At 38.2% G+C, this 22791-nt stretch overlaps 1 protein-coding gene and 1 non-coding gene across 2 annotated transcripts in view; one reads left to right on the top strand and one right to left on the bottom strand.

Moving 5' to 3' along the window:
* The first annotated feature begins 2158 nt into the window (after window positions 1-2158).
* LOC123813074 (single-pass membrane and coiled-coil domain-containing protein 2-like) overlaps window positions 2159-22791 on the top strand; it is a 107166-nt gene continuing 86533 nt past the window's right edge. The window contains exons 1-5 of the mRNA XM_045830124.1: window positions 2159-2211; window positions 6684-6774; window positions 9486-9542; window positions 11216-11272; window positions 12359-12534. Of these exons, the coding sequence (XP_045686080.1) occupies window positions 6700-6774; window positions 9486-9542; window positions 11216-11272; window positions 12359-12534 (365 nt within the window). The 5' untranslated portion in view covers window positions 2159-2211; window positions 6684-6699. The remainder of the gene's footprint in view (window positions 2212-6683; window positions 6775-9485; window positions 9543-11215; window positions 11273-12358; window positions 12535-22791) is intronic.
* Window positions 7460-7569, bottom strand: LOC123813198. Its single transcript, XR_006784689.1, has one exon. It is a non-coding gene; the product is annotated as a U6 spliceosomal RNA (small nuclear RNA).

Raw genomic sequence — 22791 nt, 5'->3', positions numbered from 1 at the left:
ACATAAAAGAAATTTGTAAAGAGTTGTGCGAATGTTGGTTATTCCTACTGACTTGGCCAGTAGTTTATACAGAGATTTTAATAAGAGATTGGTCTGTTCTCCCTATTCCAACTTTTTCTCCTTTCAGTTTAAAAATAGTTTTGCTGAAGCACAAGAACTTCAGACCAAATTTCTTCAAAGGGGAGGAGAAACATTTCACAGTGTGGTTACTAAAGATGAGCAGTGTTCAAGGATAAACCATTGTCAGTTGTGTGATGCTCAGGCTTCAAATACCAGAAAATGCTTTGAATGTTTTTCTAGAGCAAGGCAAGAAATAAAGAAATAAATTTTGTAGGTCAAACTTACAGAGAAAGCTGTTTCCTCCAAACTCTTTATTATAAATAGAAACTTGAAAGAATTATATGATGATTGCTCATATTCTTACATTTATATTTTAAAATTGTTGCCATCAGGCACATTGGCTTTATCTCTGTAAATATATGGAATATTCTAAACCATTTAAAAATGGGTTGAAGACAGTATGGAATTTCACCCCTGTTCACTTCACACAGCATTGCTAAAAACTTTCTTCTCCATAACCAAAATATCATGATCACATTAGAAAAATTAACAATAATTCTATAAAATAATCTAATATTCTTAATTCTCTCAGTATTCTAATTTTCTCATTGAACTTCCAAATGTCTTTTCTGGCTGTGTTATTTTGAAAAAATTTTAAATACATTTATTGGTCTTAGAGGGAGAAGAAGGGAGGGGGGACATTGATTTGTTGCCTCCCATATATTCCCCGACCGGGGACTGAGGCTGCAACCTAGGTATGTGCCCTGACCGAGAATCAAACCTCCCACCTTTTGGTGTACGGGGAAGATGCTCTAACCAACTGAACCACACTGGCTAGGGCCTGGCTGTATTTTTTTTAAACCAGCATCCAAACAAGGTCTGTGCAATGCATTTGGTGGTTTTAGCCCTTTAGACTGTTAATATAGAACAGTCCCATCCCCTTTTTCTTTCTCTTGACGCCAATGTTTTTGAAGAGACCAGTCATCTGGTTTGAGTGGAGTGCTGGAGCCCATAGACAAATGGAATTCTATTTCTCATCAGCCCTGAAAATAGCTGTGGGTGTGGACGCTGAGGGTCTGCCTGTTGCTGCCCCAGCCTTCCTATGTCAGTGTAGCAGGAGAGCATGTCTGCTCACTTTACAAATGCACCAGAAGGCTCCAGACTCAGAGAGGGCTATGTGCTTGCCTCTAGAGAGGGGCATGGGTAGGTTAGAGGGACCACCACCACCTCTTGTGATAGACCATTTGTTCTTCTTTGCTTCTCTCATGATCACCCTCAGGATATGTTGGAACTGGGGGCTGAGCAAGAAACATATCATGTTCGGTGTGAGGATCCTCAAGTGTCTACATCTTTGCAGTTTTCAGAGGAGAACATCCATGAACTGTAAGCCTTGACACATGCAAGAGGGAACATGTAATAATGTTTTGTGGAGGGAAAATGAAATGTAGCCGAGAACTTAGGGAAAGCCCAGAAGACTTAAAATCCACACGTGAATGGAACCATGAAGCACTCATGTGCACAAGTAACTTCCTACAAGTACCAGCAAGAATGCACAGTTAGGACATTCCTAAGCATATAGGCAGAACCATATCATTCCCAGATAATTGTCTAGATATGGTAAGTATTATAATTATCATTAAAAATATTGTTAGGCTCTTGTAGACCCTTTCCCTATCGTATTCCTCTCCATCCCCCTAAAATGCCACCAGTAACCTGAAATCAATACTTAACATTCACTCTGTGCAGGGAAATGAAAAATATATTTATTTTTTACTAAATGTAAAATGAGCTTTATTCTCTCTAGCCTTGCAAAGGTCTGTTAAAATGGATATCAAATAAATTCCCAAACTTCTTTCTTGAGGCCTAACTGCCTATCTGTCCTATTCTGGTGACAGGAAATGAATAAGCAAACCAATTTGCCATTCAAAGGAATAGGGCTTGGGGCCATGTGAGATGTTTCCCATTTCTACCTTAAAACTGATCATACTGATATTTCTGCAGGAGTCAGGAGAACGTGTTTTTCCAGCTAAACCACTGGAACACACAGATGGGTCTACAAGTGAAAGAGCTCGGAGCTGATCACTTGGGCTGGATGAAGAAAATTAACAATATTATACAAAAAATAACCCTCTCAGAAAACACAGTGAAGAGGTAATGTAGAGTGTTGGGGTTGGTCAGAAAATAATTGCAGTTTTTATAGCCTCACAAACTTTAGAACTCTGGGTTTAAGGTGGTAGAGTCTTTAGGAAAGTCTTTAGGTCAACAAGTATGAAGTCTTATGATTAGAAGTTAGCGTCACACCTGTCAGAATGGCCACCATCAATAAATCAATAAACAAGTGCTGGTGAGGATGTGGAGAAAGGAAACCCTCCTCGTGCACTGTTGGTGGAAGTGCAGACTGGGGCAGCCATGGTGGAAAGCAATATGGAGATACCTCAAAAAATTAAAAATTGAACTGCCTTATCACCCAATGATTTTACTTCCAGGAACAGATCCAAAGAAACCCAAAACACTGATTTGAGAGAACATATGTACCTCTGTGTTCATTGTAGTGTTATTTACAACAGCCAAGATTTGGAAGCAGCCCAAGTGCCCATCAGTAGATGAGCTGATAAAAAAGCTGTGGTACATACACACAATAGAATATTACTTGGCCATGAGAGAAAAAAAAAGAAAACCTTACCCTTTGTGACAGAATGAATGGATCTGGAAAATACTATGGAAATAAGCCAGTCAGAGAAAAACAAGTACCATATTTCACTTACATGTGGAATCTAACGAACAAAATAAACTAACAAACAAAATAGAAACAGACTCAGATACACAGAACAGACTGACAGCTGTCAGAGTCGAAGTGTGGTGTGCAGTGGAAAAGGTAAAGGGAATTAAGCAAAAAAAAAAAACTCATAGACACAGACAACAGTATGGTGATTAGCAGAGGGAAAGGAGGATGAGGGGGGAAGTAGGAGAGGGAGAGGGGTATCAAGGGTGATGGAAGGAGACTTGGCTCTGGGTGGTGAGCACACAATACAATGTACAGATGATGTATTATAGAATTGTACACCTTAAACCTATGTAATTTTATTAACCAATGTTGCCTCAATAAATTCAGTTACAAACAATAAACATAAAAATTAAAATGTATTGCTTTCTCTAAAATAAAAGGAAAAGAAAAGAATATCACAAAATCTCAAAGCTTACATCAAAGTTATCAGCATCTTGGCTCTCTCTTAAGGGAATGATTTCCCTTATAGGTTCTTTCTTTCATGCCATTTTAATAGATATCAAAGGGAGGTGGTCTTCAGGTGCCCAATGACCCTTGAGTTTTATCCAGTATTATTTAAAAGGATCTGACCAGTTTAACATGAAAGAAAATAAAAGTATATTTGTTTAATGTATATCTGAATTTAAATGCAACATTTTAAGATGAAGTAAAAAAATAAAAAATAAAATTGTTTATCTCATCACTGTATGAAGAGAAAGGGCTCTGGAGTCAGAGGGACCCAAGTTTGAACCCTGACACCAACATTTCTTGGCTAAATTAACCAACCTTTTCTAAATCTTGACTTTTATCCTCTGTATAAAAGGCACTGATGACAGCCACCTCACTGGTGTTTTGTTTTGTGTGAATTAAATACTCTACTGTAGATAAATAATTTAACACAATGTCTGGTATAAAATAAACAATAAATGCAAGCTCTTCCTAGAAATAAATACTTCTAGCCTTGTGAACCGTCCTGCCACATTCCAAGCTCTTCCCCACTGCAGGACGACTCTCCTCCCAGGAGTTTTCTCACCTTTCTGTTCAGTATCTCCACCTGCAGTGAAGGAAGCATCACCATGCCTTTCAGTTAACTGTCTCTTCCCAGCAGTTTCTCCTGGCCATCCTATCAAAAATAAATCTTTTTTTTTCTTCCAAAGCATACACATTTGCTTTTTAGAGGAGTCTGTGGTTTTCATTCAAATGCTATGCATTAAATTGTCTTCCCATTTTAAAAAATCAAAGCATAGCTTACATACAGTAAAATTGTTTTTTATTGTATGGTTCTGCAAGTTTTGAAAAATGCCTCTAGTTGAACAGCCACCTCAGTGAAGACAAAGAACGCTTGCGTCACTCACCAAATCCCTCCTGCCCTTTTGCAGTTCACCACTCTCCCCAGGCCAAGCTGCTGGTGACCACCGATCTGCTCTCTGTCCCTACAGCTTTGCCTTCTCTAGTCTGTCACATAAATGGAATCATGCAGTGTGTAACCTTTTGAGTCTACCTTCTTTCACATAGCCTAATACATTTGCAATTCACCCATGTTGTCACATATATCAGTAGTTTGTTCCTTTCAGTTGCTGGATAGTATTTCCATTATATAAATATACAACAGTTTATCCATTCACTAGTTGCAGCACATTTAGGTTTTTTGGCAATTATGAATAGAGACACTATAAAAAGGTCACAGTTTTTGATTATTTGAATTTTCTTTTTTGTTTTCTTTTCTTTCGTTCATTTTTCTTTTTCTTTTCTTGCCTTCCATGTAGATTTTAGAATCAGCTTGTCAACTCTGCTGTGATTTTTATTAGAACTACCATTAATCTATAGATAAATTTTGGAATAATCAATATTTTAGCAATATTGACTCCTCTAATTCATGAATAGAGTATAATATATCTGTTTACATCTTTGATTCCTTCTATCAGTGTTGTATAGTGTCCAGTGTACAAATATTTTAGATTTTGTTAGATTCATGCTTTTATGCTTCATGTTTTTCGTACTGTTATAAATGATACTTAAAAATTTCAAATCCTAATTATTAATTGCCTTTGTATAAAAATTAAGTTGATTTTTGTATGCTGACCTTGTGCTTGTGACCTCACTAAACTTATGTGTAAGCTCTAGTAGTTTGCATAGGTTGTTTGTGTTTTCCACATAGATAACTGTATCATCTGTAAATAGAAACAGTTCTTTATCTTCCTTTCCAGTCTGCATGCCTTTCACTCCTTTTTTCACTGTATTGGCTAAAATCCCTTATAGTCCCCTTATAGCCCCCTCCCCCAGCAATCCCCACACTGTTGTCCATGTTAGTGAGTCCTTGTTCCTTTTGGCTCAATCCCTCCCCCGACACTGTGGTAAGATTTTTAGCTTCTTTGTGCTGCCTCTTTATAGACACAAGCGTTCATTCCTTCTCATCTGTCTCTAACCCCTGACAACAACGAATCTGCTGTCTATAATTATGCTATTCCATGAATACTACATAAGTCAAATCATGCAACATGTATCCTTTTGAGACTGTTTTTTTCACTTGGCATAATCTCCTTGAGGTTCACCCAAGTCGCTGCATGTATCAATAGTCCCTTCCTTCACTGAGCGGGGAGTCCACAGGATGGATACGTATGGTTTGGTTAACCATTCACCCACCGAAGGACAACTAATACAACTTTGAGTTTGGGGCTATTATGAAAAAGCTACTTTGAACATTCATGTACAACTTCCTTTGTGAAAATAAGTCTTAATTTCTCAGCATCCAAGAGTGAAATCACTGGGTCATATGTTAGGTAAGTCTGTTTTTAGTTTAGTTTTGACAGGAAGTTCCAAATTATTTTCCAGAGTGGCTGTATCATTTTACATTCCTACCACCAACGTAAGAGTGATCCAATTTCTCCACGTCCTCAACCTCACTATAGCATTTGGTATTATAACTATTTTTCACCTTAACTCTAGGATAAGTTACATATGCAGTGATATCTCGTGGTTTTAATTTGCAAGCCTCTAATGGCTAATGATGTTGAATATCCTGTCATATGTTTATTTGCCATCTATATATTTTCTTCAAAAAATTTCTGTGCATGTCTTTTGTTCATTTTCTGATTGGAGAGTTTTGAACATTGAGTTTTGAAAGGTTTTCATATATACAAGATATAAGACCTTTGCCAGACATGCGACACGAAAACCCCTTTAACAGTCAGTGGCCAACCAGAAGTTTCATATTTTCATGAGGTCCAGTCTATCAATATTCCCTCCTATGGGTAGTGCTATCAGTGTCAAGTCTAAGGTCTCTTTGCCTACTCCTAGGTCCCAGATATTTTCTGTTTCTTTTCTGGAAATTTAACTAAGCCTCTATCTCAGTCACTTAAATTTTCTGCTCCTATGGCTAGTTAGGTCTTTACTATTAATAGTTCTTTACTATTATCTAAATTATTGAAATTAAGAACAAACTGACAGTAACCAGAGGGGATGTGGGTGGGGGTAGTGGAGGAAAAGGGGGAAGGTTTTTCAGGACCGTGTATGAAGGACACATGGACAAAACCAAGGGGGGGTAGGATCAAGGGTGGGAAGTGGGATGGCTGGGGTGGGGGGAGTGTAGAGGGGAAATAGAGACAAGTATACTTGAACAACAATAAAAGAGAGAAAAAAATAAAAAATAATTTATGTAGAGATTTTTTTTTAACTTTTTTGAATTGCACTTATGGCTTCCCATCCTAACAAAATTGCTACCCAAGAGTCTTCTGACATAGGAATAGGATTTCATTTTCTTAAAGATTAAAATAGATCTTTCTGAAAAGATAAAAAAAGTTATACATTAGGTGATTATTTTTTAATCTACATACTCAGCCCCTCTCTCGGTCTCTTGCAGATTATTAAATGAGGTAATGTCCTTGGAGGGCCAAATTGGAAATCTGGAGTCACACCAGGACCTTGACCCTGATCAGGGGGCAAACATCGAGGTGAGCTGGAGGCTTGGAAGAGACAGTCTGGGAGGTTGTGGGGACTCTGACACCCCTTGTGCTGTTTAACAGCTCATAACAAGGATTAAAACCAATTTCTGTCATAGGGAGGAAGGCAACCTGGTGGCCAGTTCTGAGCACCTTTTGCCTGCATGCCACCATTTCTGTTGTCCGGTGACATAAAAAGGCTAGACTTTTAAATTCTATGTAGAAAATCACTCAGACAAATTTGATAGGTTTATATCTTGACGCTGTCTTAGGATAATGATGAGTTACTTAAGGGAACACTCTTCATCTTTGTATCCCAGCACCTAATGGTACAGAGAAGGCTGTCAGGCAATAAATATTAGTGAAGAATGTAAGAGATACTTTTGTATCTATCTTTGCTTTTTTCATGAAGAGTTCTTGTGTTAGTTTTCACTATTGCCAAAGTTCTCTCTTATTTAGTCTTCTTACATCTCTTAGAAACTCTTTTCTGAGACAGGTTTAATTTTCCCTTCATTAAGAGTCATAAGATGTTAAAACGTAGTGATTGACTCTGGGAAAGAATTAGACGTTGGAGCCTTGATCGATACTTTTTCCTCTAAAAAAGGAAAAAGTCTGTATCTAGCTTCCACTTTTTAATTGAAATTTCCAGCCTCTGTTTTAGCTTAAGCCAAAGAATTTAAATTAAGTGGATTTTGAAAGAAGTAAAGGAGAAATATCTTTTTTGCTTATCATCCTTGCTCAGGCACCATGCTAATAATCTTCTCTGCATTGTTCCAATTTCAGTATAGGTGCTGCTGAAGCGAGCATAGAGAAATATCTTTTTATTGTAGAAAAGTAATGCTATTTAGATCCCTCACATATTAAAAGCCATCTACAGATCAGCACAGATTTATTAACAAGGAAAAAATTGCCTTTAACTGTGTCTTTTAAAAGTCACAGTTAAACATTTTAAAGTAGCAGCCTCACTTTGTACTAGTTGAAAAGTCAAGAGTTTTTTCCACTATCCTTTGCAAATTGCAAACCATGAAAATAAGGAAGAGGACAAAGGTCAAGAGATATTCTGCCTTAGAAAATTTCCTCTAAAAGTCATCTGTACTACAGGAATGAGGGTTTCAGCAGGAGTTAGGGCCAGAGAGGGATGGATATCAAAACAGAGAGGGCAAAGATAGAAAAGCACAAAAATAAATGAAAGTGAGATTAAAAAACAAACCCATAAGGTCTTGGGATAATATGAAAGGAAAAAACATCACAAATATGTATGGAGATTCTCTCTGGAGTTCCACAGTTGTGTATACACTTAAAAAAATAGACACAAACTTAAAAATTTAAAGCATCCCAAATATCCACCAACTGATATGTGGATAAATTGTAACACAGGTTGTATAATGGAATACTGTGCAGCAATAACAAGGAATGGCCTTCTTAATCATCCAACACCATGAATGAATCTCAAACACATTGTGCTAAGGGAAAGAAGCCAGCCTTAGAAGATTACACACTTCATGATTCCATTTATGTAACATTCTGAAAAAGGCAAACAATAGGAACAGAAAGTAGATTAGTGGTTTCAAGAGTCAAATGGGTAAAGGGAGGAGGAGGTTGACAGAGGGCACAGGAAATTTGAGCCATGATGGAGATATTCCCTACCTTGTTGTGGTGGTGATTATATGACAGTATACATTTGTCAAAATTCATAGATTTATATACTTTTTAAGGTAAGTTTTACTGTATATAAATTATAACCTCAATAAACATGGCTGTAAAAAAAATTGGCACAAGTTCTGTCCTCAATAGGTTTAGTGGCTGATGGAAAAGCCTGCATAAAAACACAGACAGTAATTTAATGAATAAGAAACTTAAATATAACTGTTACTGATACAAGGTCAATAATGGCTGTAGGTTTACTCTAGTGAAGGGAAAAGTAAACACTGTTAGAAACAGGTATGAGAACAGCAAATGAAGCTTAGGAAAATGAAAGGAGACATAAGTTAATGAAGTTTTAAGATATCACATGAATTGGCTCATTCCTTTCTCCTGAAGAAGTGGAATGACTCAGCAAGCCATAAATGGAGCAAGAGGGAAATTTAGTAAAAGCATTTGAACACACACACACACACACACACACACACACACACACACCAGAAATAAGTATAAAAGAGCTTTAAGCTAAGAAGAGTCCTTGGAGGTGGCTTCTGGGTACTGCCTGCTGTTGCGCCCCCAAGTCCACGAAGCTTTCTGAAATCTCCATATGGACAACTGGACTTCCATTCTGAGACTGACTCCCAATCTCGGTTACCTTTGATAAGTACTGTGTAAAAACAGTTTCTATATAAACAAACCAGGACACCAGTAAACTATGACAATCACATCACAGCTCTTTCTTAAATAATTAAATCTCGTAATTCAGAGGTTGGTAATGAATGAAGGGTATACACTATACTCTATAACTATTTGAGGGCAAATACTCTTATTACTGGTGTACAACCAGCACAATGCCTAGCTCAATGGCCTCTTATACACATATGGCCAATAATATCCTATTGATTTAATTTAACATTGATTTTTAGAGATTAGCACCCAGAAGAGTGAAAAAAAAAGAAGCTTCTATTAAATCTCAAACTTTTTGATCATGAATTAACTTTGTTCTAAAAATTGTCATTTGCTTTGTTTTAATTCCATACATTATTCTTTACAACTTTTGTTTTATACCCTTTGTTTTAAAGGAGAAGATCATGGAAATTAAAAAGCAATTAGGAGACATGGACAACAACTTTGTCCAGGTAATGATAAAATGGCTTTATAATTAAGGAAGAAAAACAGTACTTCAAGGAAATCTCAGATTTAGAGAATTTTAGTGAATGGAATCTAAAATTTGATGACAGATAGAATTTTAGACCTAAAAGGGAACTTGCTGTCTTTTAATCTATACTCTCATTGTCAGAAGAGAAAAGCATAACTTAGAAATGTGAAGTGAGTTGCCCAAATTTCCAGATGAAAAGAACCAGTCCTGTTCTTGCTCTCCCATTAAAAATATAAACACATGTATAGCCCTGGCTGGTGAGACTGAGTGGATTGACTGTTGGCCTGTGAACCAAAGGGTTGCCAGTTCAATTCCCAGTCAGGACACATGACTGGGTTGCAGGCCAGGTCCCCAGTGGAAAGCATGCGAGAGGCAACCACACATTGACGTTTCTCTCACTCTCTCCCTCTCTTCCCCCTCTCTAAAAATAAATAAATACAATCTTTTAAAAAATACATAAACACATGTCTGTATAATATATAAAATATTTAATATATATTTTAAACATGTAAATACATGTATATCTTTTTATTTTAATAAAAGTAATACATATATTTACCTTAAACTTTTTCACATTAAAAAATGAAAAATAATCCCAGTTACTCAAGGATAAACAGTGAACATTTTAATATATTCATATTCTTTAAAATCTTTCTATACATATATTTACATATTGTATTTTAATGGGATTATGTTACATGTATTATTTTGCAACTTGTCTTTTTTCTCTTAGCATTTTTTCTTTAAAAACATTCTGTGCAACTAGATGTTATTTTACCTTTTCACTGTATATAATGCAGGATTTGATTTTTAGACTTATTAAATTCATTTTGTTGGATATTTGGGGCTTTATAATTCATGTTTGTCATTGCTAACCATGCCTCAGAAACCCATACTTCACTGCCTTGGCAAATGCTTCTTTAAAAATCAATTTCAAGGAAAGGCACCTCTATCTAGAACCCCCCCTTTCCTGAACCCCAGAACACCGTTCTGCCCACTATAACTCTGTTTTCCAGTGATGCTGCCAACCTACTATGGGGTGATTCATTGAAAACCTTTAAAACTTTTTACTACCGACACACATGCAATTGGCATTCATGTCTTAGAAGGTGAAGGTTTGCGTTCATCCTGGTTCTTGATCTTCCTGGTAGAAACCAGCCAAAGCCATCTGTCATCTCTGCCTGTCAGCCTGTGGGAGAGTGGGAAGGAATGAGGAAGCACTGTGGGTGGAGGGCTCTTTGCTAAACCACGAGGCCCGAATATTCAGACTAACATAATAAGGACTTAGGTTTATGTATTGTAACTTTTAAAATCTTTTAAAAATCTTCTCTAATTAGTGACCTGGTAGATGGTTTTTAAGGAGCAAGGAAAGAGTAATAAAAAGAGAAAAAGATGATTTATAAGAAGTAGCTGTTGTATAAATTTATACTTTTAAAACATTGAAAAGAATTTCATTAATCTTTTGGTTATTCTTTTTGCAATTTATCATGATCACACTATGAGTTTGCTCTAAGAGCAAAGATTTCACTGAGTAAAAGCAAGTGTGATTAAAACCACTTTACAACTATCTGGTATCAAAATGAGTGAGATTTTATTGTATAAATTAGAGAAATAGAATTTCTATTTTACCCCAAATTGTGGGTATCTTTTCAGGCTGATGCTTGTAACGAAGCTCATGCATTAAAGGAGAAACTTGTTGCGAGAATAAAGGTAAGATTCACAGTTACACAAGCTCAAATAATGATAAAATTACATGATTTAAATATACACATAAACACAGAGGTAAATCCTTCCCAAGAAGTTAAGAATGTACGACATACTGATTTCTTTCCAACCTTATTGCTGTCTTCTGCCGCTCCTGGCCTTCTGCTCCGGGCCACAGAACATCTCACAGGTCTGGCGGACTCCCGAGCCCCCGCACCCCTGGGCTGCTCCCACATCTCCTCCGCCTGGAGCTGGTCCTTCACGTGTACATATTACCCACTCTTCAAGGCTCAGCTCAAATGCCATCTCTCCCAGACCTTCCCTAATCTCCCTTAGTTGGAAAAATGACTCAGTTTCTGTGAATGAATGGGGGAGTGAAACAGTGACTAAATGAATTAATCTGTCACCTGCTCAGAGGTGCCTAATCATCTCCCTTTCTAGAGTAGATGTCCATCACCAAACCTCAGCTACTCTACCTCATCACCTTGTTTATTTTCTCTTTAGCATGTAGCATTTTTTAAAAAAACATTTTTATTGATTGATTTTTAGAAAAAGAGAGCAAGGAGGGAGACGGGGGAGAGAGACAAAAAAAGAGAGGGAAATTTTGATTCGTTGTTCCACTTATTCATGCATTCATTGGTTGATTCTCGGATGTGTCCTGACCAGGGGCTGAATCCACAACCTTGGCATATGGAGATGTCCCTCTAATCAACTGACCTACATATTCAGGCCTAGCATGTATCTTAATTCATAGTATCTAATGTATATATGTGTTTAGGTGTTGTAAACACACATGTAATTTCTCTTCCAGTTCCTTAAGAAATGCACATGCAATAGAGTACATATTCCTTGTTTATTCTGTTGGCTACTAGATCCTAGAACAGGGCCTGATGGGAGTTGCTCAACAAATATGTTCTACGTAGATGAACCAATTTAACAGATAAATTCAGTATGAGGAAAATTATCTTCCTACATGAACAATCCAGCAAAGGTTAGCATGTGGGTTTTGTTTAATGTTATACCATGATGCTAACTTACTCTGTCATTGTGTCTCTTCCTATTAATAATAGATGAGTATGTTCTTTTTTCCAGAACTTTTGCAAGGACATGACTGTGCTGAATACAAAGCTGGGGACGTACCAAATGCAAGAAGGGAACACAGACTCTCTGAGTCCTGAAGAAATGTGTCTGGAAGGTATGGGGCCCCTGCCTCTCCAGGCTTCCCCACCCACTTCAGTGCAGAACTCTCCTCCTCGCATTACAATGTGGTAAGTCAGAGAAAGAAGCTTTTGGGGTCTGGACAGAGGTTCTAATATGTATGAACTATAGTAAGATTAAATTTCTTCGTGTTAACTAAACCTTTGTTTCATCTTCTTTTATAATTTTTTTGTGTTCTTTAAAAGTCATAGTATTCTTCTTATTTTAGATATAGATCCATTGCATTAGATGTACAGATATAGACATGTATTTCTTTCTTATTGCTGTAGATCATTATATATACATAAATCTTGCAGGACAGAGTCTGCAAACTGTGATGCAGCCACCTCCACAAAGACACACACCTGCTAAGCAGCTTTGAAAAACCTTTGTTGGCTGAGCAAGATGCCTCTCCCTTGTACAGTACTGCAGACATACACACTAGCAAATTCTGACTCTCTGAATTCCTTTCTGGAGATGCCACACAATCATGTATATCTGAGTCCATTCAGATTCATTAGCCTCACCCACCAACCCAGAGGGAATCTCCAGCTCCCTCCTCTGTGTGCTCACTATACCTTGAGTATAACCCTGACACAGCCCACAGCACATGATTGCAATTCAATTGTTTTAAATCTGTCTCCTGATACTTCATGGGCCACTTGAAGGCAGAAATCTTGATCATATGGGGACTTGAAATATAAAAGGGGTTCATCATGTTCAATAAAAATTAATAAGTGAGGAGTGATGTCAATGAAAATGCTGGAGTAAAAACCCCAGAAAATTTTCTATTCCATAAAGTCAATGAGAGAGCTGGAAAAAAATGGTCAGAATCAACTTTTTCAGAACCCTATAAATTAAGGATTCCAGTATCCAGAATATATAAAGAACTACTACAACTTAATAACAAAAAAGACAACCTAATTTTTTTAATGAACAAAGGAGTTGAATAGATTGTTGTTTTCTCAAAGAAGATATACAAATGGTCAGCACATAAAAAGATGTTCAACATCATTGGCCATTAGGGGAACGCAAATCAAAATCACAAGATACCACTTTACACCACTAAGATAACTATAAAAAGACAAACAATAACAAGCATGTGGAGAATTTAAAACCCTCAGATATGACTAGTGGGACTGTAAAATGGTGCAGCCACTTTGGAAACAGCTTGGCAGTTCCCAAAAACATTAAATATAGAGCTACCACGTGACCTACTCCTAGAGACACACCCAAAATTAAAAATATACGCCCACAAAACACCTGTATAATGAATGTTCACAGCATCATTATTCATAGTAGTTAACAAGTAGAAACAATATAAATGTCCATCAATTGATGAATAGGTAAACAAAATGTGGTATGTCAGTACAACGGAGTATTTTCAGCCACAAAACAGAATAAACTACTGATATATGCTATAACACAGATCACTGCTGAAAACATGCTAAGTGAAAGAAGTCAGACACAAAAGGCCACACACAATGTGATTCCATTCACATAAAATGTTCAAAACAGGAAAATCCACATAGAAAAGAGATGAGTGGTTGGCAGGCCTGGGGGTGATGGGAAACAGGGAGGACTCTTTGTGGGTGCAGGTTTTCTTTCTGGGGTGATGAAAACTTCCTGCATTTAGATAGTGGTGGTGATTGGACAAGCTGATGGACTAACTAGAAGCCACTGAGTCATATACTTAATAACATCTGAGTTACACTTCAAAAACAAATAGATAAGGAAGTGAATACCTCTCAATGATCACTTAATTGTGTTTTATGGGCAGATTATTACCCAGCTGCCCTGGTCATTGTTCATCACATCATTACATTGTAGCTAAGATTTCCCAAGATTTAGACCAATCTCTTGCAGAGAACTAGAACCCTACTAGTTCCACTGAGTATATTTATATGTTATCTTTTTGAGGAGGTGTATTTTGCAGGCTTGGTCAATGATGATGTATCAGTTTTGCTGTTTTTAGCTTCAGAGAGTGGCTTCTTCCTGATATTGTTTTATCCTCAAACCCTCAGCTCCCTTATAGTTCTCCCCTGTGTATTCACCACAGTAACACGAATGTTTTGGACAAGGTTAAAGATTTTATGCATGTCAAGGCTTGACAAGTAGTTGGATAGATATATGTAGTATTCAAATGTCAAAAGAATATTTTTATTCTCTATAGAAGATAAATTTGAAATAAATAAAATTATTGATGAGACTAAGTTTTGGTTCTGTACATGTAATATTATAAAAAAACTTATCTTTATTTAGCAGGTATGATGTTTTGCTAAGAAAAATGCTTGAGTCCTGACAGGTATTGGCTTGGTTGGTTGGATGTCATCCCACAAAGAAAACGAATGCTGGTTTGATTTCTGGTCAGGGCACATACCTAGGTTGTGAGTTCAGTCCCTGGTCAGGGAGGCCTAGAGAGTTTACTGTAGCAAAGAAAAAAACTGAAAGATACACTCTAACAACAACAACAAAAACAACTAAGCAAAATTAAAAAAAAGAGAAGAATGAATGAATAAAAGGAAGAAAGGAAGGAAAAGAAAAAGGAAAAAAACTTATAGGAGTGATGGGATTATAGTTTACTAGTTTTCTAAATTATCAGTAATTTAGAAAAAATATTTTCCTCTTAAAAATGAATGTTACATGGGTTTCTTTATAAACATTCCAGTTTTAGTATTTCTAAAATGACTAGTTTTAGGATTTAAGAATAAAATGTTTATTTTCTAGATATGCTTTGGTAGTGCACTGTTTCTGTTTTTAAGAGAAAGAACAGACCTACATTCAGTGCTGCTGGAGACCAGCACTTCTCTGCTTCATGTCAAGGGCCCTCACAGCCTCTTCCTCACAGAGTATTTTAAGAACATTGGCTCTTTAATAAATGTGTGAAGTAGAAGCAATTATTTGTATACCTTCCAAGAGATGGCCAGTGGCAATAATGCCAAAAAACAGGGCTGAGGTTTTATAGAACCCACTGAGTTGGGGCACAAACTATATCCATTCTTAGCTTGAACTGCACTCTAGGTTTTCTCTTCTGAAATGTGTTCTAGATGGTAAGTATCTCCAGGTAACTGGATCATCTGTGACACTCCTTTTCTTCCTGGTGTTTTTCTGGATTTTCCAGATCTTCTACTCTCATCATGTATTGCATTTATAATTAGAAAATAATAATGCGAAGACTTAAAAGCAAATAAGTAAAATACATCATAGGCACAGCCCAGAAGGAGGAGTCCTCAAAGACTGGGAAAAACTTACATTGCTTAAGAAGGGCAAGTCTGACGTCAGGACAAAATGGGGGACAGGGAGGGTGGAACTTCACTTGTCACAACTGATTTTGTAGCCCGAGGATAATCTAACTGCCCCGTGTCTTTATTTTCTGCCCAATAGGCATCAGATACTTCATAGGCGAGGCAGAGATGGCTCTCATCTGTGAGAAGAGCATTTCAGAGGAAAGAGCCTCACAGTATTGAGGGTTTCATTGTTTCATGTCTATAGAATCTTAAAAATCCAATGCCCATCCTAAGAAGAGTGTCAGTGTCCATCAACGCCAAGTTCCTTTAGCAGATGTCAGCTGAGGTCAAGAGAAGTTCAGTTACTTAACTTGAAAAGCTACCTGGGCAGAGAAGCCTGGAATCACTTCTGTGCATGCGCGCACGTGCGCGTGTGTGTGTTTTCAGAATGTTCTTAACACAGATGTTTTCCTTCCTTGTAGGAAGCGTGCACTGAGGATTTTCGTCATGTTTTATGTCCTCACCTTCACGGGACTTTCATGTTACATACTGTTGTTTGATGCCACATTTATCTTTGAAAGGGTGCTCCCCACAATGCTTGGGCGCCGCAAAATGTGGGAACTGCGGGAGATTATCACACCTTTCCTAAATTTGGAAGTGGAAGACTTGTTACCCTCCTAAAGATGCTGCAGTTGCTGTTACCCTATGGAATTTCTCCCTAATAAAATTCTGGCTGTTCTTGTGTTATGATGGTTAACTTTTTTACAAATAAAATGCTATAGGGTGTTTGGCAAAGGACATTGTAGTCATGTGGAAATTGGTTGATTGCCGACAGAAAAAAAGGAAAACAGCTTATGTGGACCCTTAAATGCACGATGACTTCTTGAATCATTCCACACACTGATTCCAACATTTACTTCAAACTACTAGCCTCTCTTCTCCCCCAGCCCCGAGCTCACGGAGACTATCGTGTATGAGCGTCCTTGGTTATTACACCCATTTGACCTCTGATGTCTCAGAAAAGAAGGCCCAGAATTCCTCTCCATTGCTCCCAATTTTACTTAAATTGGATTGGGGCCATATTTTGGGCATAGTGAACATTTCTTAGTTTTTCTCCCTAATATTCACTTATGTTTTTGGTAATGGCACATTAATTTTGCTTTGAAATAACTATCTTTCCACCTTTAGCATAATTATAGGTGGTTTTCAGTCAATATCCCCTCTTACCCTATTAATAAGAGTTGGAAATATGTTGAATCAGACGATCTCTAAGAATGAGCATTTTGAGAATCATACAAAAAAAGGGAAATGACTGGAACTTCAATTTTGAAAACTAGCCTGTTTCTTTTTCAGCTCACATTAGCCAGAGTCGGTTCTGCTGCTCGTAATCAAAGGGAGTCTAATCGATGCAGTGGTTTTGAATGCTAGACTGGAGCATTTTCATCCCTAACTTTGTAGGTAATGAGGAAATAGTAAACTTTATTTTTGATATGAAAAATAATTATACTTGAATCGTGCAAGATTAATAGAACCATTAAGAAGAATAAACTGTGGTAAGAGGGCAGATGGAGTGTGAAAGGTGGGAATGGGGATGAAAAGGTGGTGATGGGTGAAGTAGATATTCTAAGGGTAGATTTTGCATGTGGTTGTGTCCTGGATGTGGGGTGGGAAGAGCGGTGGCAGAGACTGTGGAGCACAGTTCCAGTTCCCGACATTTGAATGGGTCTTGAAGAATGGATAACATGTTCATGGCAGAGAGGAAGAAAAGGCATTTCAGAAGAAAGACACATCACAAATTAAACAGAAGCCATGAATATAAGGCAGTCAAGAAAATTGGCACAGCATATTGCTCAATATATTGGTCTGTATATTGCTTAATAACAAACACTATGCCCCAGTCACTTTTGTGGTCTCTGGTACAGTGATTCCCAGACACTAACCCTTTCATCGCATGCATCAGAATTACTTGGGGAGCTTTATACCTTAGAGATTTTCAGTCCCAACCCCAGTTATTTAAATGTAATAGAGCTAGTGTGGGGTCCACAAATTTTATTTTTAATAATCTCTCCAGCTGAATCCAATAGAAATGCAAATTTTGGAACCATGTCTTGGTACACTTTAGGACAATGCAGTGCACATAATAGGTACTCAAGAAATAAAATTAATTTATATGTTCTTATCTTTGTGAGCTCCCCATACCTCTTTCAGTGCTACATCTAATTTTGTTCAATAATTCATCATTGCCATTTTTCCACTGCCATCTTCTCACTCCCTTGAAGTAATCCTTCAACTCCTTTGCTGTCTTTTTAACATTCCAGAAATCACCAGGTTTTTCCAATTCTTCCACAGCAATTTTTCCCAGATCAGTGGCCTTACTTTGTATTTCTAATGTTTCCATTCTGATAGGTCTTATCATAACAAAAGTATTACTGCTGGGAAAATCAACGTGCACAGACTGCTACTATATACACAACTTTAGAAAAGCATCAATGGAGAACGCTACTTTTTGCCCGATGTTCTACATCCAGGAAACTACATCAGTTGCTAGAAATGTGAAATTTGCTTGTCAGTGGATCTCAAGCTGGGATGTTTAACAGAATTCCACAAAGAGACATTTAACTATGATTTTACATTTGAGCAGAAATTCTGATTCTTCAGATCAAGGATGAATCTTTCCTATCTTCTGTTTTAATTGTTTCTCCTAACAATTCTTAGGCTCACAGTTTAAGAACTACCATGCTATGCTAAGGGCAAAAGAGATCATGATTTGGCTGAGATCCCACAGAGAGCGACCAAGAGGTGACAAACTCTGGAGGGGAGGAGAAGGGCTGGGGGTGGCTGAGGGGGTTCCAGGACACACAGAACAGGAAAGAGCCAGAGCTCTGGGGACAACGAGTAAGAATTCAGAAGGTCCTGTGATGAGGAGATGGTATGCTGACAGACAGATTTATTAAAAAAGCCACAGCTAGACTTGTTTACAGATAAAGGGACTATTCAGATCAATCTGCAGACAGAACTTGGTGTACATTTTTTATCATCTTTAGGTAAATTTCTATTTCTGCATAGAGTATCAACTAGCTTAAAAACCAGAAAGAGGCATTGAGTTTCAGTAGCTCAAATAAAGGTAAAAGTATTGCAATACTCACATAAACACTATGAAGTAAGGTAGGAAACCTGAGTCTTTGAAAGAATACATTAATATTTTATTAACTTTCAAGATATGTTTTATTAGGATTTTGACTGATACGGAGTAATTTTCCCTGGGGAATGGATATTCTTAAAGTGGGAATGATACTATTTTCACATCAATTTATTTTCAGTTTGTCAGCATCTCAAGCTGGAGAGCTGGAACAACGTGCCACTCTACTCAGAGAGGAAACATTTCGTGAGGCACTGTAACATTATGCTGGTGTAACTGTCTACATGTGGTAATTCAGCTAACTGCTTTGGTTGGTGGGGTCTCATTTCAGATCTTTTAAAAGCCATATTCAATTGAGTCAATGGATATTTTCAAAATCACTTACTAAAAATGTCAGAATCACTTTGTAAATATGGTCTTGGTTTTGGACGAGGAGGGGAAAAATAAGTGGTCACAAAATCTCCATTTGTCATTTTGGGGGGGTGAAGACAGCTATGATGTAGTGAAAAGAGCTTTAAACTTTGATTCAAAGGTGAGCTAATCTGCTGCCAATTGCATGTCTAGTGTGGTTGACTAATGCCCCCTCCCCACAGGGGATCCAAGTTTTCCTCCTCCAGCTGTCAGAGTGTTGGCTGCTCAGAGTTCACAGCTAGGATCTGCCCTTAGACTTGCCTTTGGTTAGAGAGACCTGCTTCACATACGGCTCCCCTCCTTTCTCAATGGTAACTTGCATTCAAAGACTGATCCAGGTCAGGATACATTTCTGAAGGGCCATCCCAGACTCAGAGCTACTCACAGGATCAGTTAAAGCCACTAGTGCAACTGTGTCATGAGTCAACTTTTCCCTCTGCCCAGTCCTGTTCCCACCATCCCCTTCACAGGAGATGATCTTGAGAGTCTGTCCCTATAAACCTACACTCAAGTCTTCATTTCAAAGTCTATTTCCTGGGAAACTTGACCTAAGACACCTGTGGAAATAAATGAAGACTAAACAAATGAGAATAAGCAAAGGCTCTTCATTTTGAGCTCGCCGTGGCAAGGGAGTCAGCCACCATCACTTGCAATTTAACACAGACTCAAGGAAGGCAGAGAAGTGGGAAAGTTTTATAGCAGAAAAAGAGGAAGGCTTCAGGTATGCCCCGTTTGGAGGCTGCAGCATAGGGAAGATACAGGTGGGCTAACTAGAAGCAGGGAGTCCTGTGTAATGGTTAGGGGGCATATTTGATTTTTCTGGTTGTTCCTAACTTGGAAGCGGGGGAAGAGAAGCTGTCAGTTGTTTACACATGAGTAAATTGAGGAAAATATTACCTGTCTCATGAGATAGTTGGGTTAATAGATTGGGTATTATGATTATTATTATAATTATCAATTACCTTGGACAATATTTTTTTAAACATTTAAAATCACCTAACTAAGAATTTTGGTTCTGGCCTACTAGGGAAGAAATGAATTTGAATATATTTCTTGATATATTATATCTTGAAGCAAAAATCAGTGAACCACACATTTTGACTCCTTCCTTTCTGATGTTCCACTCACAGTCTGGCAGAAAACCTTGTTGGTTCTACCTGAAAAGATATGCAGAATTCAAGGACTTCTCACCACTCCCTGATACCAACTGCCCTACGAGCCACTATTCTTGCAAAAATCTACCGGTTCTCTCTTTGATTCCCCCTGATTCCATCCTTGCCCACATATTCCTATAATTCAGCAATCAGAGTGATACTGTTTGTTTTATTGTCAAATCACATCGCCTCCCTGCTCTAAAAACCTTCAACGGCAACTTATTTGTTTTAGAGTAAAAGCCAAAGTCCTTATAATGGCCTTGAACTACCCGTGTTTGGCCCTCTATTAGCTCTCTCACTTACTTTGGTCCTATCACTCTGTTTTGCTGTCCACCTTACGGTTCCTGGAGCACATCAGGCACACTCTCACCTCAAGGGTTTTGCCCTGGCTGGCCCCTCTGCCTGGCAGGCTCTCCCCCTGAATATCCACATGGCTCACTCCCACAGTGCCTTCAAATCTTAGCTTAAATGATATCTTCTTGGCTATAATAAGCCAGATAATAACAAGTGTTGGTGAGGATGTGAAGAAATTGGAACCTTGGCATATTGCTGTTGGTGATGTAAAATGATATAGCCACATGACTCAGCAATTCCACTCCTAGGTATGTGCCCAGAGAACTGCAAACGCATGTCCACACAAACACCTGAATGCGAATGTTCGTAGTAGCATAACAGCTAAAGGCAGAAATAATTCAATGTCTATCAACTGATGAATGAATACACAAAATAGGGTATATCCATTAGATAGGATGTGAGAAGCTAGGAAAACTTCTCGGCCAGTAGAATGAGGAAACTGAGACAGCTAAACAAACTGACCAAACAATTTATAGCCAGTTACAGGTCACCAGGGTGGAAAGCATCAGGCACACCTGGTGCTGGACCTCGCCCCCCCGGGGTGGCCTTTCGTCCCCTGGCATATCGCTGGCCATGTGGTTTAAACCCCTTGACCTTTCCTCCCTAGAAATAACATCTAGGCCTCAGTTGTATTACAGCTCCAAGTCCAGAAAAGCAGCAAAACCAGGTGGGCAATGCCAGCACCAGCTGCAGTGACTAATGACCCCCTGCCCTGGCGCTGACCAATCAGTGGAGACCACAACCCTGAAAAGGCATACCTGGAAGAGCTGATGAATATTCAATTGAAATCTTTCCCTAAGACCTCCCCTAAACTCCCAGCCTGTAAAACCCTCCAGACCAAGGACCCAGCCTACACTCTACCTCTCCCTCCTGGGAGCATTCCTGTGCTTTTCCCTGCCCCCTCTTCTTCCTCCACAAGGGTCCTCACAAGACCTCCAAGACTTGCAGCCAGGAGGGCAATGAGCAGTGGCAGCTTGCCCTGGGCTAACCCCTAATCCTATCTCCAAGGACCCCCTTCCTCTGACTCTCCAGTGAGCCAACAGCAGCCCCTCCTTGGCTCACTTCTTTCCTACCACATTTGTAGAGAACCAAAGCAGCCCAGCCTAGTCTCTCTATTATTACTTCTCTTGTCCTAGGCCCTTCCTTGTTTCACTGTCCCCAGCTTCAATACACACACTCTCAAAATCACCTGGACCCCTGATGTGAAATCTCTCCTACATGAGGTCAAGAACCCACACACTACGGGAGGGCCAGAGACAGATCTGCTCTGTCCTGGTCTCTTTCAGGTAACATCCATACAATGGAGTGTTACTCAACCACAAAAAAATGAAGTACTGATGCATCTACAATGTAATTGACCCTTGAAAATACTATGCTAAGTGAAAGAAGCCAGACACAAATGGCCACATATTATATGAGTCCATTTACAAGAAATGTTCAGAATGGCCAAATCCATAGATAGGATAAAATACAGTATTCTGCAATTCAATGGTGGCGATGGTTGTTCAACTTTGTGAATATACTAAAAATCACTAATTGTGCACTTTAAAAGAATACATTTTATGGTATGTGAATTATATCTCATTTTTTAATGTCGCTGTTTTAGTGAGACACTTATAAACATCATGTTCAAAACTGCAATCCTCTCGTCCCCATCCTAATTGTTCCCTTCATTCTATATTTTGCCATAACTTCTAATATAACATATAATTTACTCATTTATTACATGTATTGTTTATCTGTCTCTGAAATGTGAACTCCCAAAGAGGAAAGACTATACTAGGACTATATAGACACCATATTATTTTATATATACATATGTAAAATCAGAAAATATTTCCATTTGAAAATAGAAAACATTTCTTGAGAGTGATTATTTTATTCTGAATGCTAACAGCTGAAGGGGAAGAAGCTGTATCCAAGGTGAGGGAGTCAAATTTAAAAGGGGTAGGTAGTCACTGAGGAGGGAAAGGACTGGATCTGTGAGACATTTGCACCTCAAAAAGGATTAAAAGAAGAGAAAAACATGTTCCATGTAAGGCA

Source organism: Phyllostomus hastatus, unplaced genomic scaffold, assembly GCF_019186645.2.
Source record: "Phyllostomus hastatus isolate PE091 unplaced genomic scaffold, TTU_PhHast_1.1 phas_scaffold_93, whole genome shotgun sequence".
In the NCBI taxonomy this organism is placed as follows: domain Eukaryota; kingdom Metazoa; phylum Chordata; class Mammalia; order Chiroptera; family Phyllostomidae; genus Phyllostomus; species Phyllostomus hastatus.
This window is presented reverse-complemented; position numbering and strand designations above follow the sequence as displayed.